Raw genomic sequence first — 18266 nt, forward strand, 5'->3', positions numbered from 1 at the left:
TTTTGCTCAATGACAGAGTTAAGCAAAAGGAAAAACAGAGGTGGGGTGAAGGTCTATCCACACTGCTTTTGGGAAAACAGTTTGGGATAATCTTCCAAAGTTGAAAATGCACATACCCTATAACTCAACAATTATATTCCTCAGCAGAAACCAACAGAAGTGTGTATTATGTTCACCAAAACACATAGAAAAGAATGCTCAGGGCAGCATTGTTTATAGAAGCCAAACGTTTGAAACTGTACAAATGAATAAATACTTCATGGCTTTATTCTGTAATGAAATACTATATAGCAGTGAAAATAATTATGCCAAAATGAATACAGATGACTTTCACAAGCATGTTGAGTAAAAAATACATATAATTTGGGGGGATCTGGCTTCTTTGGGGATATACATATATATTGAGAGAGGGGGAGAAAGGGAAACAGCAAGAGAAAAGAGAAGATGATTCTATTTATATAAATTACACAACAGGCAAAATTAATCAGCTGTTAGAAGCCTAGATGGTAGCCGGCTTTGAGCAAGTCAGTGGAAACAGTGGTAAGTATCATTCGCAGGCTTCGGGGGAATTTCTTGATCAAAGTGGTTTACTTCCTTTGTGATCGTTCAAAACCCACTTTTATTCATGTGTCTTATATGATGATTATACTTTTTACTTTTTTAAAAAAGCAAAATATTAGCCATCAAAGGATGAGAAAAGTAGGGAAAGGGAAAGGTAAAAAACAAAACAGAGCCAAGAGTGGCACAAAGGAAGAGAGTTGACCAAAAACAAACAAACAAACAAACAAAAAAACCAGGGAGGTGGTGTGAAAGCCTGTCCCCAGCAGTGAAATTGCAGAGAGGGAATTATTAACGATAGTGAAGGAGATCCACAGGAGAGACAAATGAAAATTCTTCATTTGTTACAATTTGGCCCAGGGTCAGAGCTACGCAACCATGGAGTCCAAATTAATTCCTGTTCTGTGCGACTGGTGGATATAAAGAAGGAAAAGCCGTTTTTTAATTCAAAAGTTGAGCGCCAAGCCAAAGCAAGAACTGATCGTAACCAGGTGTCTGACATAATAGGTAAGGCCGACTGGGAGAATTTGTAACTGTGAGTCACAGGTTACCAGGTAAAGGGCTTGGGGACTTCATCAGGGCTCATCGGGGCAGTGCAGTTAGCCTGAGATGGGGTGCTAAGGGAAAGAGGCTGGCACCCGATGCAGTGAACCTTCAGCTTGACAGAAGAAAGTCCTTAGCAATCAGGAAAATGCCAGAAGTCAGAAATGGAGGTATTAAGTAAGAATGTCAGAGAGGCTATTTCTGAAGTCAGAGGGGTGCACCTGACGACTCATACCTGTAATCCCAGAACTTTGGGAGGCTGAGGCAGGCAGATCACCTGAGTCCGGGAGTTTGAGAGCAGCCTGGGCAACATGGTGAAACCCCATGTCTACAAAAAACATAAAAATTAGCCAGGCAAGGTGGCTTATGCCTGTAGTCCCAGCAACTTGGGAAGCTGAGGCAGGAGCATGGTTCGAGCCCAGCATGCAGAAGGTGCAGTGAGTCAAGATCGTGCCACTGCATTCCAGCTCAGCAGCAGAGCAAGACTCTATCTCAAAAAATAAGGAAAAATATGAATAAAAATAAAGTAAGAAAGGAAGGCATGGGAGAGGAGCTTTTATAAAAATAAGAAGAAGATCAGGGAGTCAAGATATTCACAAGAACAGATGTGAGGAGAAACACACCAAGACAACGAGAGGTATAAAGAGACACCATCACCAGAAACAGAGGCAGAAGCAGGGGAGACGGCACAACAGAGGAAAGATGAGAAATAAAATAAGAATGATAGAAAAAAGTAGAATGAGGGTTGGGATAAGAACAGTGTCAGTGGGTGGGCACGACTGCCTTCTGGGTATCAATTTTATCAGCTTTTGGTTAAGAACCTAGAACGAACTGCAGGTGGTCTACATTCAAGGAGCAGTCCAGGGTCTTGAGTTAACTTAGCTTCCAGCTCTTCATAGTGCTCTTATTGTGGAAATTTCTGGGGCATGGACTCCTTGGTCACACCCTGAGACTCTTAATGGGTTTTGCTCCTTTGCACAGTCATCAGCAGTGAGGACTCTGAAGGATCCACTGACGTTGATGAGCCCAAAGAAGTCCCCAGCTCAGCACCGAGAAGTGAGCCTGGTAAGGAAAGTTGGGAGAGCAAGGCTTGGGCTGTGAGAATCTGATTTAAGAGCTACTCTTTCCTTATGCATTTTACTCTGAGCCCATTCTATAGGCTGGGTCCAGTTTACCCTGAGATCCCATTCTTTGCATTAATTTTACTTAACCTTTTTGGAAAATGCAGGGAGACAAGAAATTGTTATAAACATATTTTTGAGAATTAGCCTTCTTTCTTGATGGATTCTATTAATCAATATGCATACCCATACATTGATTGTATAGTAGGAATAGGCTAGCCGAGTGATGAGTTTATTTTTAAAACCAACTAGTTGCTGTGGCTATATAGTGTAGATTTATACTGTGATTTTTACAGAGAACAGAAAGCTAAATAATCCTTTATGGGAAAATCTTATTGTCATCTGATCAAAGTTTGGTTAGGGTCAAAAGACATTTCATCCAACAATCTGGTGTTGGCAAAAATAAACTCTTGAGATAAAGAATTCTGAAACCTGAAGTATTGTTCTGAGAGTTCTTCCGCAAGTCATGGCACATTTAGTAATCTTTGGAAAGATTTTTGCAAATTGTCTTATTTTTAAATTTACAATAACCTTAAAAGGGTAAACAGAAGAGAGATTGTCATCCTTATTTCCTAGATGAGAAAACACAATTACATAAATGTTTCAAAGTCATCTCCAAAATCTCAAGGTAAATGAAAGGAAAGATAAGACTAGTATCCTGGATTCTAAGTTACTTCCTTTGTGAAATGAAAGAGAGAAGCGTTATCAAAATCTTGTATTATCTCAATTCTATTTGCAGCATAAGATTTATAACTTTTTAATGTGCAAATTGATTTGTTTTTCCCTTTACTTTCTAGATCCAGAGGATATTAGAAACATGCCACTTTAGGGGAAATACACTAGGGAAAGACCTAAGGGTCAAGAAAAACATTACCTCATCTTGATGTTATAACAATATGTTGAGTAATATATTCATTCTAATTTCTCACTATCTTTCAAAGTAAAATGTAAATTTGCCTTAGTGTTTAGACAGGAGGTACCCTAACTTTGATCTTAGTGTAAGCAAACTGCTCTAAAAGATAGTCCCAAAACATGTATTTGGCTCAAACACAAGGGAAGATTATTTCTCAGCCTTGTAAACAATTTGGGAAGGCACTGGGTTGGTAGGAGGTAGAGGAGGCTCACATCTTTCACTGAAGATCTTCAAGGTTTCCCTGCATGAAAAATAGAGGCAGAAACAAAGAAAACATGGAATGGCAAGTAGAAGGGATGAGAAGTAAAATAAGTATGGGAAAGCAAAGGCCATGCAAACCAAAGTTTCCCTTTGGGGACAAGAACTGAGTATCACTAACCCACAATGCAGGTAACGTGAAAGGAAAGACAAGTGTGGCCTAGGACAAGAGAGGACTTGCACGGATTTTCAAGGTTTTCTAACTAGGGAATTTCCTACTGAATTGATTCCTTGGTCACACACTAAGGCCTCTAAAGAATCCTATTCTTTTGTGCAGTGGTCAATAATGACAGCCCTTTAGAATCAAGTGAGGAAGAGGAGGACCAAAAAGCCACTTGCTCAAGATCTCAGACTGGATCAGGTAAGAGTATTAGAATTGCAACCTGACATTGCCTCGTTCTGAGTACATATTCAGAGTACAAGTCCAGAGCTCTCTTTCCTTGATTAATTTTATTCTGAGCAGTCTCCATATGCCTTGATTGTATAAATTCTAGAATACAATTTTCTACATTTAACCTCTCTGGTCCTATTGAGAAATGGGACATGAGGAAGGTCATATAAACTTGTTTAATCAGATTGGTTCAATCGATTGATATATTGAAAATGTAGCTATAATATGATAGTAAAGTAACAGTCTTTTTAACAACAAATGATCATATCTATTAATGCTAAAGAGTTGAAATAACGTACTTATTCTCTACTATCACCCTTTATATTTGATAGAGCATGATAAGCACAGTCTTTCTTTATTTGTTGATAATACTATTTTAATCACAAGCTTAGAAAGTCTTCAAAGAATAATTTGTGATGCGATTTCATTATTGATGGGGAAAAAATTGACTTCAACTATATCTATATTCAAATTATAGTTTACTCATTGGCTTACATTGGGATTTTTCACAGGGCTTTTGTAAATGAAGCTTCATTTTCCCATCACAAAAATTTTGACAGGGAGATAGAATAACTAGTTTATCCCTGCTTTGTAGATGAGAAAATGGGAGCTAGTGATGTTTAAGAGTCATTTACCACCAGGTGCAGTGACTTGCACCTGTAATCCCAGCACTTTGAGAGGCTGAGGCAGGTGGATTGCTTGAGCTCAGGACTTCAAGACCAGCCTGGTCAACATGGAGAAACTCCATCTCTACCAAAAATACAAAAACTGGCTGGGCATTGGTGGTGTGCACCTGTGATCCAGCTACTCGGGAGGCTGAGGTGAGAGAGTCACTGGAGCCTGGGAAGTTGGGGTTGCAGTGAGTTATGATTGTGCCACTGCACTCTGGCCTGGGTGACAGAGTGAGACCTTGTCTCAAAAATAAATAAATACATAAAAAAGAATGAGATCATGCCTTTTTCTTTTTGAGATGGAGTTTCACTCTTGTTACCCAGGCTGGAGTGCAATGGCGTGATCTCGGCTCACCGCAACCTCCGCCTCCTGGGTTCAGGCAATTCTCCTGCCTCAGCCTCCTGAGTAGCTGGGATTACAGGCATGCACCACCATGCCCAGCTAACATTTTGTATTTTTAGTAGAGACGGGATTTCCCCAAGTAGACCAGGATGGTCTCGATTTCTTGACCTCATGATCCACCTGCCTCGGCCTCCCAAAGTGCTGGGATTACAGGCTTGAGCCACCGCACCCGGCCCGAGATCATGTCTTTTAAGAGAGCATAAATGAAGCTGAAGGCTATTATCCTTAGCCAACTAACGCAGGAACAGAAAACCAAATGCCACATGTTCTCACTTGTAAGTGGGAGCTAAATGATTATAACTTATGAACACAAAAAAGGAAACAGCAGACACTGGGGTCTACTTGAGGGTGGAGGGTGGGAGGAGAAAGCAGAGCAGAAAAGATAACAATTGAGTACTGGGCTTAATACCTGGGTGATGAAACCATCTGTACAACAAACTCCTGTGACATACAATTACCCATGTGACAAACCTTCACATGTAACCCCAAACCTAAAATAAAAGTTGAAAAAAATAATTAAAAAGAGGCATTTGCAATTAATACACACAGAAGATTATAGGGAAAGCTGGGCAGAATCCCAGCATTATGATCCAGAACCCCCAGAACTAGATTCGCTAGAAGGAGAGAGAAAAATTCTCATCAAAACTTCATCATTAACCCAAGCCCATCTGCCCTGTCAGTTGTCATAGAATTTATACGTCTCTTGTATACAAATAATGGGTTTTTCTCTATTATTTTTTTACAGACACCATGGATTTCAGAAAATCGCCTATATTCAGAGAAAGCTGTAGGAAAAGAGGTAAGAGAAAATAACTCTTCATGGTTAGAAATGAACAATATTTTCTACAAAAGAGTCAGTCTAATTCCTTGCTATATCCTTCAGAATAGAATGCAAATTTGCCTTAAATTTCAGTGGTTCCTATTTTACCTTTTGTATTAGTTAGTTTGACTAACTGCTGTAAACCCAAAGAAGTCAATGACTCCAACAGGATAGAAGGTTCTTTATTTTTTTAGTAGAAGTTTATTTTTTTTTTAACTGACTATTTCAAGGATTTTTAGATGGGAGAGAGGTAGCACTCTGCTTCAAGCAGTTCTTCAGGGAAGCAGACAAGTAGAAGATCTGCCTTCTTCAATCCAAGACTTCCATGGTTTCCCTGAGATAGAAGCAAATTTATAAATAAATACAAATCCATATACAAAAACTACAACAAATTCATAAAGAGACAAGTAAACAAAGAAAAATAACATGGTGTAAGATGACAGAGGGCCAAGACAAAGCAGAGATGCCCAGTGGGGCTAAAAGTTTCTCAGCCTCAAGCTCAAGTGACAGTGAGTGATAAAATACTAACCTTGAGCCACACAAATTTGAATCAAAAGATGGATGATGGAGGTCTGAAGGCACGGACATTCTTGCCCTGAAGTTTCAGAGGGTCGCAAATTTTTTCTAGTTTCCTTTTCATGGAATATTCTTCTGTCTTGGTCCCTTTGTCATACATTGAGACCTCCAAAGGATATTTGCTCCTTTCTGCAATGATAGGACAAGACCATGACTCTTCAGAATCCAGTGAGGAAGATGCAATTCCAAGAATCTTAAGCAGGGCACTGAGAAGCAAGCACAGCGAGAATGGTAAGAACAGCCCCCTTGACTTCAGAGCTCTGACTTCAGAGTGCCTCTTCCCTGGCGCACCGTGCTCTCAGCACACACAACGGCTATGGTCTCGTTGAGACCAGGAGTCAGTTCTCTGCATCTATTTCATCTGGCCATTTTGAAAAATGCAAGGAAAGAAGTCTTTGCATTTGGACTAAAAAATTCAGGTTTAACAAGATGGTCGTGGTTGAATGGCAATGTCCTGTTTACTACATACTGCTTATATTAGTCCATTTTCATGTTGCTGATAAAGATATGCCAGAGACTGGGTAATTTACAAAAGAAAGAGGTTTAATGGACTTATAGTTTCACATGTCTAGGGAGTCTTCACGATCATGACAGAAGGTGAAATGCACGTCTCTCTTGGCGGCAGACGAGAGAAGATGGCTTGTGCTGGGAAACTCACCCTTATATAATAGTTCAGATGTCATGAGATGTATTCACTATCACAAGAACAGCACAGGAAAGACCTTCCCCCTGTGATTCAATTACCTCCCACCGGGTACCTCCCACAATACATGAGAATTCAAGACAAGATTTGGGTGGGGACACAGCTAAACCATATCATTGCCAGACCTCACTCCAATGTGTTGGATTTACTATATCAATTTCTACTTCTTCCCATTCCTTATTTTGTAGAGAAGAGAATGTACAGTAGTCTGTTATTGCTTTACTTTGTCACAAAATTGTTCAAAATTCCAAAGCCTCTGGTCATACTCTCTAGTTATTGACAGAAAGAAAGTCTCCTAGTTCTTACCATCAAATTCAATTCATAGCTTTTGACAGATGGCCCCCAACATGATATTGGCCAAATAATGATATTTGAAAATAGGATTTTCTTGCATCTTTACAACAACATAAAAGGTGGGCAAGATAACTATTGTTCCCCCATTTCACAGATGGGGAAACTCAGCCACACAATGATCTTTTTTCTTTGCACATCATGTATGGAAAGTTACAGGAAGAGACAAGACTAGCAGCCTGAACTCATTAACATTCATAATACTCATAAAACCTTCAAAGCCAGATGTACTTCAAAGCTCAAAACGTATTTTATTATTTTAGAAAGACAATGTGGTTTATATTCTACATAAAACAAAATACCCTACTGGGATCCAAGGCAGAATCCTGTTCTCAAATATACTAACGTTTCTGCAGCAAATTATATAAATATTCACAGCAAATATAATAAGGTTTACATGAACTCATGGCAACTCAAGTCCAGATTCCCTGCCAAATTAGCTGCAAACCTGTGAAAACAATATTGGTTATCAAAATTTCTTTGAGGCCAGGTGCAGTGGCCCATGCCTGTAATCCCAACACTTTGGGAGGGTGAGGCATGTGGATCTTTTGAGCCCAGCAGTTCAAGACCAGCCAAGGAAACATGGCAAAACCCCATTTCTACAAAAAATTAGCTAGATGTGGTGGTGCATGCCTGCAGTCCCAATGACTTGGGAGGCTGAAGTGGAAGGATCATTTGAGTCTGGAAGGTTGAGACTGCAGTAAACTGAGATTGCACCACTGCCCTCCAGTTTGGCTGACAGAGTGAGACCCTGTCTCAAAAAAAAAAAACAAAGTCTTTGATTTTGCAATTAAGGCTAAAGGATTGTGGGTCTATGCTCCATTTGATAGTAATCCCTTTCCCTTTGATGGGAAGAGACAGAAATGATCCTTGTGGAATATTTATAGTCCAAATTCTGTCAACAGTGTAAGTAGTCATAAGATTTATAGATCTTTTAGACATTATTGGTTTGGCTTTCCTTTACTTTCTAGATCCTATGACTTCTGGAAGTACATCTGCTTGGAGAACACACAAGAAGAGACGTAAGAGCAATTAAAAGCTCTCCATGTAACGAATACCTTTCTTTGCTACAAAAGCTATGTTCCCTTTTTTTTCACAGCCTTTAAAACAAAAAAATTAATTTGTTGGGATTTTAGATGCTTTGCATTTTACATTTTCAATTAGATGAATTGGGCCGGTATAAAACATAAGCCTCAAAATGTTCAAAGGCACAAGTGCAACACAAGTTTATTTTTCACTCACATAAATAGGATAAAGTAGTCCCTGAGTGGAAGGGGTGCCCACACAGTCATTTAAGGCTCAGCTGATGGAGGCTCTGACATCCTTAAGATGTTGCTTCCATGGTTCCCTTGGATAAGATACTGAGACGGAAGCAGAAGTATGTACAAACAAATGAAAGGGTAAGAAATGTAAGAAAGAACGTTGTCCCCAGTGCCAGCCTCAGAGATGGCTGCTGGAGCAATCTTGACCAACAGGTCAGATGATCAAAGCCAAAGGGTGGCCTAGTGGTAGGAGCTTGTCCTTGTCCTGCCTGTCTAAGTGGACACACTCCTACACAAGCTTCTCTTGTCCAGTTTTTCTTTTAAAGAATTCCCTGCTGGTTCCAAAGACTCAGACTAAGACTGTTAAGGAACTTCTTTTTTTTCTGCAGGTTTCAGCAGTACTGACTTTTCAGAGCTGAGTAATGGAGAAGAGCCTCAGGAAACCTGCAGCTCACCCCTAAGAAGTGGGTCAGGTAAAGAAGATTAGGATGCCAAGACTTGGCCTGCAGAATGTCAGGAATCTGAATTAAAAGCTACTGTTTCCAGACCCTTTTTATTCTGACACCTTGACTGCCTTGTATCCAGTTCATCTGGGAACTCCTTTTTGCATTTCAGAAAATGGAAGGAGGCAGGAAATTATGATAAACTCATGTTTAACAGGATGAGTCTCACTGACTAAATGTATGTAATTATATATTGCTGTTGCAGAAGAAATAAATAGCAAATTTGTGGTATCTTTTTTTAAAACCTGCTCTCATTCCTATTAACACCAAGATCTTAGGGTTTTATAGTAATAAATGGGTTGACATCAATGTCATTCGTAATTGTAAAGCCTCAAAAGACAACTGCTCCTACTATGTAATTATAGACAGAAATAAAAACTTCAGATCAAACACTTCAAACTTTACTATAGTTTTTGACAGATGTCCTTCATCATATAATTTGATTATATTGTGTTATTTCAATATATTTGGCAAACAAGATCTTATTTTGTCATCACAAAATTTTTAAGACATAGGCAGACTCTTACTATACCCATTTTGGGGTGAGGAAATAGATGTCCAGAAGTATTAGGGCCAAAAAACTTAAGGAATAATAGAGACTAGCAACCCAGGTATCTCATGCAGTTGACTTTTGTATGTAACAGAAAGATAATAGCTGTATCATTTAAATCAAAGTCCAGAGGAGATGCACAAGGAACTCAGATATTCACAGGAGACTATACCAGTACCTGATGCAAGAAAGCTTATTTAACAACAACTGTGTGTGTGTGTATGTGTGTGTACACATGCATATATTTGTTACATATAACATATGAGTGTATGTGTGTATGTATAGGTTAATACATATACATCTTTATGGGGAGGGGAATAAAAATCACAGAGAGAATAGGAATGGAACCAGCTATATAATATACAAAACACCTATAAAGATAGAAGCAAAGTGGATAAACATAGAAATAGAGGAAAACAGAACATCATTGATGAAAACAGAAGAAGCAACACAGGAGACAAGAAAAATCAAAGAGAGATCAGCTCACAGAATCAAAGAGATAGAGACAAAAATGTATAACAGCAGGGCAATGGGCAGAAAACGAGAGGTCAAGAGGAGAATCGGGTGTGGCCAGATAGAGTCGGGCTATGATGTATACTCATTGATATAGGAATATTTTTTTGTCAGTTCATCTAAGCTCTGAAAATAGCTCAGCATGACCACATTGAGACATGTTCCCTGGTTTCCTGTTCACTGTTGATAGTCTGTTATTTCCTTGTTTGTCTTCATTGTCCTGTGAATGAATTCAAAGCTCCTCCAATAAATACACAAAGAGAGTCAGACAAGATACAGTCGATTAGCTTGTGATGGAGAGGCAAATTATGATGTTAATTATCGATTATCTTTGTTTTCCTACTAGTGTGGAGGAAAAGCTCTTTCTTCTTTTCCTTACCTCTCCTCCAAAACATATACACACACACATACACACCACACACAGAGAGACTTGTGCACAGACTGGGGCTGCTTTCAACAGGTTTGAGGGAGCCAAAAGAAAGAGAAGAGCTTGGCTCCTGAATAGAGGGAGGAGACACTGAGTGGATAAAGTAAGGAGAAAAAATGGAGAAAGGTAGGCTAGAGTTACCAAATGAAAAGATATGAGAGCCAACTTTAAGTTTTTCTAAGTGGATGAGGAATCCAAATATTCCAGGTCAGGGAGTTCTGTGGGGGAAGAGGGATAATTTTCAAAATACTTCTCAGAAATTGTACCAGAAACATGAAAATAAAATTTGTGATTGTTTGACAGCCTTGCAAGGTAGAAAGCTCATAGGGAACAGACAAAGGTAATAGAGATGGCTATGTGGTCAGTGTCCAAAGAGCAGGCATTTGGTGGTAAAGTAATAATCTGAGATAAAGATGAATACAGATAAAGAAAATGTTGATAAAGACAAAGATTGAAATCTTGAAAACAGGCAAACGATCAAGATAAGATTCAGAGAAACAAAGACAGAAGAGAGAACAAAATGGGCAAGTGACAGGAGAAAGAAGTTCACCTCAATAGTAAAACTAGATCTAGAGATGTAAACAGGAAAACAGGTGGAATGAGATACACACAAAGGGTGATAAAATGGAGTGGTGTAAAAAATGTGGTACAATGTCAAGTATGTAGATAAAGAATTAAAACATGAGAGAAAATGGAGGTGAGAAGGGGGAAATGTAAAAGGGAGAGAAGAGAATGATGGAGAGAGTGTGGGTTCTGAAGGGACCGTGAGTTAAAAGCAACCTTAGCACAAGTCATGATTCATAATAGCCCTAAGTTTTCGGAATAAGGTATCCCCTGGCCCCTCTGACTCACCCAGATTACAAAAGGCCTCACTCAGGCATTTCATCCACTCCTAGGATTTCAGTCACCACCCACAACTTCATGATTCCTACATGTATATCTCCAGCCAGCCCTCTCTTCTAAACTCATTCAGGAGGCTCCTGTCCGAGGTCCTGAAGACCTTAGAGTCTTCACCACTCAGTATCTTCAAACTTCAGTCTCAACACCACCAAAACTAGGCACTTCGTCTCTTTCCCTAAAACCAGCCTTTGCTCCTCCAGTGTTCTCTGTCACTGAAAGATACTCTTAATTGACCCTTTATTTCAAGATGAAATTCTCAGGGTTATTCACGAACAGAAGGGACAAATACAGTGAGGAACAACAAAAGAAAAAGATTTCAGAGGTAGCGCCCATCCCTTAACTTAGCTGTGGGGAGTGGGTAGTCACAAAATTGGGGGAAAGGAGAATCTCAGGAGGGGAGTAAGCACAAATAAAAACTTTTACAAATCACAATTTAGGAACAGAGCTACAAGAACCTGAAAATAAGAAGTGCACCTGTGTCATGTGTTTTCCAAAAGGTGTGAAAAGAAGCCAAGAAGCAAGGCCTGAAAGTAGCCAAGCATCTGGCATGATGGGTAAGGCTGCCCTAGGGTCTTGGGATGGAAGTGGCTCAGTCGATTTCACAGACACTGGGTAGGGATGTGGGAAGTGATCAGAGTTGAAGCGGAGCATCAAGCAGCCTCTGGATCACCAACAGGAAGTAGGATCACAGGCCTCAAGCCTCAAAATTTCAGAAGCCTGAAATCATAGCCTTCCTTTCCTGCTGCACTTGACTGTGAGCAGACTGTGACAAAGAACAGGTTCAGTCCATGCCAGGATCCTGTTCTCTGCATTTGCCTAACCTGACTCTTTTGGGAACTGCTGGGAGGCAAGAGATCATTATATACTCTTGTTTATCAGAATGAGCTGTCTTAGGTAGTAAAAACACACTGATAAAAACAGCAGTATCTCACTTGCTATATTAGCCTATCAATGCTAAGTGTTGAATACATAACGCAGGTTCCACGCTTCTTCTTGCAACAAACAAACAAACAAAAACACATTCTTCCACTCACGGGTAATAGTGCCACTTTGTCACAACTTTGGAAAGGCCTAAAAAGACAGATAGTCCTGCTACCTGCCAGGAAGAAGCCTCAGATACCTACTCTTAAGCTAAAAACATAGTTTTAAAAGATATGCTCTGGTCTGTTATTGATTTATATAGTGATTTCCTATTAATGTTTGCAAATACAATCATATTTAATATTCATAAAAAGTTTAAAGCTGAACAGGATAACTGCTGCCATCCCTGTTTCATAAATGAGGAGACTGGTGCCTAATTAAGTAATTAGGAGCTGTTTCAAAGTCTCAGAGAACTAGAGGAAGACCTTAGACATCAATTCAGTATCTGTTTCCTTTGGAAGGAAGACAGATAAATTATACTCAGAATATTGTTATAAAACCCAAGCCTTCCATGTAGAATGAATTGTCATAAGATTTGTACATTTTACTTATAAATTACAGTTCTCTGACCACTACCTGTCACTTTCTAGATACCATGGATGTTGAAAACAATTCTACTTTGGAAAAACACAGTGGGAAAAGAAGTAAGAACAAATCAGAATTTACTTAATTTTTATGTTACAAATGAACTATTTTTTAATGCTAAGGCTTATTATCATTATTTTCTTTTTTCAACTTTTATTATAGATTAAAGGGTACATGTGCAGGTTTATTATGTGGGTAAATTGTGTGATGCTGAGTCTTGGGGTCCCAAAAATCCCATCACCCAGGCAGTATGCATAGTACTGAACAGATGATTCTTCAGCCCATGCCACCCTCCGTCTCTCTCTCCCCCATCTAGTGGTCCCCAGTGTCTCTTGTTCCCATCTTCATATTTATGTGTATTCGATCTTTAGCTCCCACTTATCAGTAAGAACATGCAGTATTTGGTTTTCTGTTCTTGCATTAAGTTGCTTGGGATAACAGCCTCCAGCTCCACCTATGTTGTTGCAAAGGACATGTTTTCATTCCTTCTATGGCTGCCTACTGTTTCATGGTGTATATGCGTGCCATATTTTCTTTATCCAATTCGCTGTTAATGGGCAACTAGGTTGGTTCCATGTCTTTTCTGTTGTGAATAACACTACAAAGAACATGTGAGTGCATGTATGTTTTTGATAGAATGAATTATTTTCCTTTGGGTATATACCTAAAGGTAGTGGGATTGCTGGGTCAAATGGTATTTCAGTCTTTAGGTCTTTGAGAAATCGCCACATTGTCTTACACAATGGTTGAACTAACTTTACACCCCCACAAACCATGTTCCTTTTCCTCCACAACCTTGCCAGGATCTGTTATTTTTAATTTTTTTTTTGACTTTTTGATAATTGCCATTCTGAGTAGTCTGAGGTGATATCTCACTGTGATTTTGATTTGCGTTTATCTGATGATTAGTGATGTTGGACATTTTTTCATATGTTTGTTGACCATTTGTATGTTTTCTTTTGAGAAGTGTCTGTTCATGTCCTTTGCCCATTTTTAAATTGGATTTTTGGGTTTTTGCTTGTTTGTTTGTTTAAGTTTCTTCTAGATTCTGGTTATTAGACCTTTGTCATATGCACAATTTGCAAAAATTTTCTCCCATTCTGAAAACTGCCTGTTCACTCTTTTGGTAATTTCTTTTGTTGTGCAGAAGTTATTTAGTTTAATTAGGTTCCACTTGCCCATTTTTGTTTTAGTTGCAATTGTTTTTGGAAGCTTAGCTATAAATTATTTGCCAAGGTCTATATCAGGAAGGGTATTTCCTAGATTTTATTCTATGATTTTTATAGTTTTAGGTCTTACATTTAAATCTTTAATCCATCTTGAGTTAATTTTTGCATAGGATGAGAACTATGGGTCCAGCTTCATTCTTCTTTGTATGTCCAGCCAGTTATTCCAGCATCATTTCTTGAATAGACAGCCCATTTCCCATTGCTTATTTTTGGTTGATTTTGTTGAAGATGAGGTAGTTGTAGGTGAGCAGATTTGTTTCTGGGTTCTCTGTTCTGTTCCACTGGTCTATGTGTCTGTTTCTGTACCACTACCATGCTATTTTGATCACTGCAGCCTGATAGTAGAGTTTGAAGTCGGGCAATGTGATGCCACTAGCTCTGTTCTTTCTTTTTGTTCTTTTTTTTTGACACGGAATTTCACTCTTGTTACCCAGGCTGGAGTGCAATGGTGTGATCTCAGCTCACTGCAACCTCCGCCTCCTGGGTTCAAACAATTCTCCTGTCTCAGCCTCCTGAGTAGCTGGGACTACAGGCACGCACCACCATCCCCAGCTAATTTTTGTATTTTTAGTAGAGACGGGGTTTCACCATGTTGACCAGGATGGTCTCGATCTCTTGATCTTATGGGCTGAGCCATCACGCCCAGCCAGCTTTGTTCTTTTTGCTTACAATTGCTTTGGCTATTCAGGCTCTTTGATAGTTCCAAATGAGTTTTAGAATAGATTTTTCTAACTCTGTGAAGAATAGCACTTTTATTTTGATAAGGATGTTGTTGAGCCTGTAAAGTGATTTAAACAGTATAGCCATTTAAACTAAATTGATTCTTCCAAACCATGAGCATGGAATGTTTTTCTATTTATTTGTGTCATCTCTGATTTCTTTTAGCAATGTTTTGTAGTTCTTCTTGTAGACATCTTTTACCTTCTTGGCTGAATGAATTCCTAGGGAATCTCGTTTTCTTCGTGGCTGTTGTAAATGGGACTGTGTTCTTCATTTAGTTCTCAGCTAGAACGTTTTTAATGTATAAAGATGCTACTGATTTTTATACATCGATTTTGTATCTTGAAACTTTACTAAATTTGTTTGTCAATTCCAGGAGCACTTTTCCTACACCTCTCATAAGACAAAACCTGAATGCCTTTTAAAGTAGCAATTTATTTTTCAAAATGCTCATGTTGCTTTTTATTCTGTCTCCATCTTTGTTTTCATTCTGATTTTAAAATAGATGTTCTTGTGAACATTGGTGTCTATCTTTCCAGAATTTTACTATGCGTGTATTAACACATTTTGGAATGGTTTTATTTATTTAAATAAAGTAATTCTGTACATACTTTTCCTTTCTTGCTTTTCAAGCTAATATATCTAGAGAATAAAAACCTTTTAAATAGAAATATAAAAAAGTCTATTTCAGGGTTGCTTTAACATGCATTGCTCTCATGTTTAGTGTGGTCAGGTCAGGAATTTTTCGTTTATTATTGGTCGTTTCTTTTTCTTCTTTGTAGAACTCTTTGTCAGAGAATGCTGCTAGTGTTTTATGTTGTGGTGTTTTTCTTATTATGCTGAATGAATACAGAAATCTTATATGTCGTATATTTTAAATCTTGGTCATATGCATTGCTAGTATTTTGTCCATTTGTTGTTTCTCTTTTAGATTTGTTAGGGGAATATTTTGTCCTAGATAAGTTTTAAATTTTTATGCAGTCAAATTTGCCAGCCGTTTTCTGACTAGTTCCCCGGTTCCATATCATATTTGCAATAGACATTTCTTCCTCAAGATTTTTAAAATATTGTTCTAAATTTGATTCTAGAAGTTTGATATAACTGATCATTTTTAATGTTTGCATATATAATCCACATGGGATTTGCCTTTGTGTGTAAGCGAGTGGGAATTTACAAAACATTCTCCACTCTGTGGCATGGTGATATAAATCACCATTTTGATTACACAGTGCCTTTACCTGTCTATATTCTATGATTTTCTTTTGTAATTGAAGAGACTACAGAAAAGAAAGAAGAGCTCAGAGGTAGAACCATCCTGATGCCTCAGTGGGGGTGAATTTTAGAATGAGCTCAAGAAATCTCTTCCAACTCCTCAAGAAATCTCTTCCAAATCCATCAAAAGCTCTGATTAGAAATGCATTCAACTGGCTGATTGTGGTGGCTTACATCTGTAATCCCAGCTACTCAGGAGACGGAGGCAGGAGGATTGTTTGAACTCGAGAGGCAGAGGATGCAGTGAGCCGAGACTGCACCACTGCACTCCAGCCTGGGTGACAGAACAAGACCCTGTCTCAAAAAAAAAAAAAAAAAAAATCATTGAACTTGCAGGTTAATTTGGGAAGAACAGAGACTTTTACTCTTATTCATGTCTTGTGTTCTTCCACTAAAAATTTTCTTTGTATAATTCTGGCATTTTAAAAATGTTTTGTATGTTGTATACATTTATGTGTTAATATCTTTTTTTCTATTACATAATAACTGAAGTGAATTTAAATAAGATAAGACTCTCAAAATCTTTATTTAAAATAAACCTATAGTCAATTTCTTACTTTCATATGAGAGAATTAGAATGGCACTGAGTTAATATAAAATCTTACAAGCATTTATACAGTGTAGGGATCCAGGTATCACTTAAAATATTATGGCTGGGCCTAAAAATTATGAAATAAGACAATTAATTAGAATTACATGTTTCTTTGGAAATTGGTTTCATGAGAAGTGGCAATAATTTTCTATTTTGTGGGATTATCACAAGACCTCTTCTTCAGATAGCTCTCCTAAGGACAAGTTCATGTTAGCAGAGAATAGAACAAATCAGTAATGGTTATGAAAAGACATGCTTCCATATTTTGCAAGAGAGTAAGACTGGTCTTCTTTTGAAATTTCTAATTTAACGCTTTGCCAAATCAGATTCCTTATGTTAGTGTTATGGTGCAGAATGTTCTCTCTCCTTCCACAACTATGGGTTGAAGGGCCTTTCCTTTCATCTCCTTCAGTAATTTCTTTTGTTAGTTATGAAGACTTACATTTTTTAAATCTAGCCTGTGGAATTTCCTGAGTTAGAGTTACAAGATATGTAAGCCTGTGGAGCTCAATGTTACTGGGAAAAATAAAGAAGTGCCTGAAATGAATCTCACCTAAAAATGGTGAAATAGGATGCATATAGATTTTTTTTTTTTTTTTTTGTCACCCAGGCTGGAGTTCAGTGCTGCAATCTCAGCTTGCTGCAACTTCTGCCTCTCAGATTCGAGCAATTCTACTGTCTCAGCCTCCTGAGTAGCTGGGACCACAGGTGCCCACCATTATCCCCAGCTAATTTTTATATCTTTAGTAGAGATGGGGTTTTACCACATTGGTCAGTTTGGTCTCGAACTCTGACCTCAGGTGATCCAGTCACCTTGGCTTCCCAAAGTGCTGGGATTACAGGCAGGAGCCACCACGCCCTGCCTAGGATGCATATCGATTTTTCAACTACAGCTCTCCCATTCTCCATTCTGAATGAGCTCCAGATCTCATATCATTTTATTTTCAGACTTCCTTTTTTGTCTTCACCTAAATACAAAATGTGAAGTTAGTTCAGTATTTAGGTGAGGATGCTGATAGTGTCTTTCTTTTAACACTACATCTTGTATAATATTTTACTACTGTCTATAGGCTAATTATTATTCCCAACATCATTAAGATAGTTTCTGCATTTTATTCTCTTTTATCTCAAAATACTGATGGCTTTTCTTTATACCACTTCCATTTACCAGACTTCATCCTATGGGCCTCATCACACTTCCCTTTTAAGTGTTCTACTTATCTACTTCACACTCGCAGCCCTCCCACAACCTTTCTTCCCTTGTGAATTAGACCACAGCTGTACTAAGGACTCAGTCTTCCTTCGGGGTACCTGTTTTGGGTTGGGATGTACAAACAGATTTCAAAACTGTCCATCACTATTGAAGTAAAATAGGAAATCAGGTGAAATGGAAGACAGATACAGATTTAAAGGGATTAGGGGATTCCCCCAACCAAGAATGTGAAAGGCTTCAGCACAGTAGCCAAGATTTTGAGAGACTTTGG

The 18266-nt window shown here is 38.4% G+C and overlaps 1 protein-coding gene across 22 annotated transcripts in view; it reads left to right on the top strand.

Annotated features, from left to right (window-relative positions):
- Window positions 1-18266, top strand: part of SP100 (SP100 nuclear antigen) — a 123896-nt gene that overhangs the window by 55109 nt on the left and 50521 nt on the right. For 16 of the 22 annotated variants that reach the window (XM_054258020.2, XM_078328792.1, XM_078328794.1 and 13 more), the window contains 9 exons: window positions 919-1065; window positions 2083-2166; window positions 3671-3754; window positions 5604-5657; window positions 6396-6485; window positions 8280-8330; window positions 8960-9043; window positions 11901-12017; window positions 12975-13028. In XM_054258020.2, the coding sequence (XP_054113995.1) occupies window positions 919-1065; window positions 2083-2166; window positions 3671-3754; window positions 5604-5657; window positions 6396-6485; window positions 8280-8330; window positions 8960-9043; window positions 11901-12017; window positions 12975-13028 (765 nt within the window). Of the gene's footprint in view, window positions 1-918; window positions 1066-2082; window positions 2167-3670; window positions 3755-5603; window positions 5658-6395; window positions 6486-8279; window positions 8331-8959; window positions 9473-11900; window positions 12018-12974; window positions 13029-18266 lie in introns of those variants that run through there. The other 6 variants (XM_078328796.1, XM_054258014.2, XM_078328790.1 and 3 more) reach the window with 2 other exon arrangements.

The sequence above is a fragment of the Callithrix jacchus genome, chromosome 6, assembly GCF_049354715.1.
Source record: "Callithrix jacchus isolate 240 chromosome 6, calJac240_pri, whole genome shotgun sequence".
Taxonomy (NCBI): domain Eukaryota; kingdom Metazoa; phylum Chordata; class Mammalia; order Primates; family Cebidae; genus Callithrix; species Callithrix jacchus.